This window comes from Numida meleagris, chromosome 24 (genome assembly GCF_002078875.1).
Source record: "Numida meleagris isolate 19003 breed g44 Domestic line chromosome 24, NumMel1.0, whole genome shotgun sequence".
Lineage (NCBI taxonomy): Eukaryota > Metazoa > Chordata > Aves > Galliformes > Numididae > Numida > Numida meleagris.
Genome location: NC_034432.1, coordinates 208,279 through 209,182, shown reverse-complemented (window position 1 = coordinate 209,182; position 904 = coordinate 208,279). Strand labels below are relative to the sequence as shown.

The following is a 904-nucleotide window of genomic DNA, read 5'->3' as shown; positions in this document are numbered from 1 at the left end:
GGCTGCTCCGCAGCGTGCTGCACACACTGAGTCAGGAGCTCTCCGCGGTGCATCCGGACCGGGACCGTGGATTACAGGGGGACGAGGCCCCACGGGGCCGCCCGGGGCCCCGGCAACGAAACCAGAGCGGAACGCCCAGCACAAAGCTCCGGAAACCCAACCAGCCAGAAAGACAGCACCGAAACCAGGCAGGGAGCTCAGGTGGGGCAGGGCGGGGGAGAGACGCGGAGCATCCCCCGCCCATCCCGGCCCCACATCCCCAGCGCCGGCACCCACCCTTCAGGACGGTCTCGAACGCCTGCTCGACGTTGGTGGAGTCCAGCGCCGACGTCTCAATGAAGAGCAGCCCGTTGTTCTCTGCAAGGACAGCGGTCCCCGAGACCCTGCAGACCCCAATGGGTTCCCATTGGGGTCCCCACGTCGGGGTGGCACAGCGCCGTACCTGCGAACATTTTTGCCTCCTCCATGGGCACCTCCCGCGCCTGTGCCAGGTCGCTCTTGTTGCCCACCAGCATGACCACGATGCTGGCCTCGGCGTGGTCGTACAGCTCCTTCAGCCAGCGCTCCACCACGTCGTACGTCTGGTGCTTGGTGATGTCGAAGACGACCAGAGCGCCCACAGCCCCACGGTAGTACCTGGGGGAGAAGCCCGTCATCGCCCCATGCTCCAGACAGCCCTGGAGCATCCCCGCAGGGATGTGGGCATGGGGCATCCATCCATGGGGCATCCATCCACAGGGCGCCTGTTGATCCATAGGGTACCCATACATGGGGCACCCATCCACCCACAGGACACTTGTCTTCCCATAGGGCACCCATCCATCCATAGGGCACCCATCCATTGGGCACCTGTCTATCCATGGGGCACTCATCTATCTATAGGGCACCCATCCATGGGGGCACC

General features: G+C 64.9%; 1 protein-coding gene across 1 annotated transcript in view; it reads right to left on the bottom strand.

Moving 5' to 3' along the window:
• Positions 7–904, bottom strand: part of RAB25 (RAB25, member RAS oncogene family) — an 18,214-nt gene continuing 17,316 nt past the window's right edge. Inside the window, exons 3-4 of the mRNA XM_021376569.1 lie at positions 443–636; positions 7–357 (exon numbers count right to left, since the gene is read on the bottom strand). Of these exons, the coding sequence (XP_021232244.1) occupies positions 32–357; positions 443–636 (520 nt within the window). The 3' untranslated portion in view covers positions 7–31. The remainder of the gene's footprint in view (positions 358–442; positions 637–904) is intronic.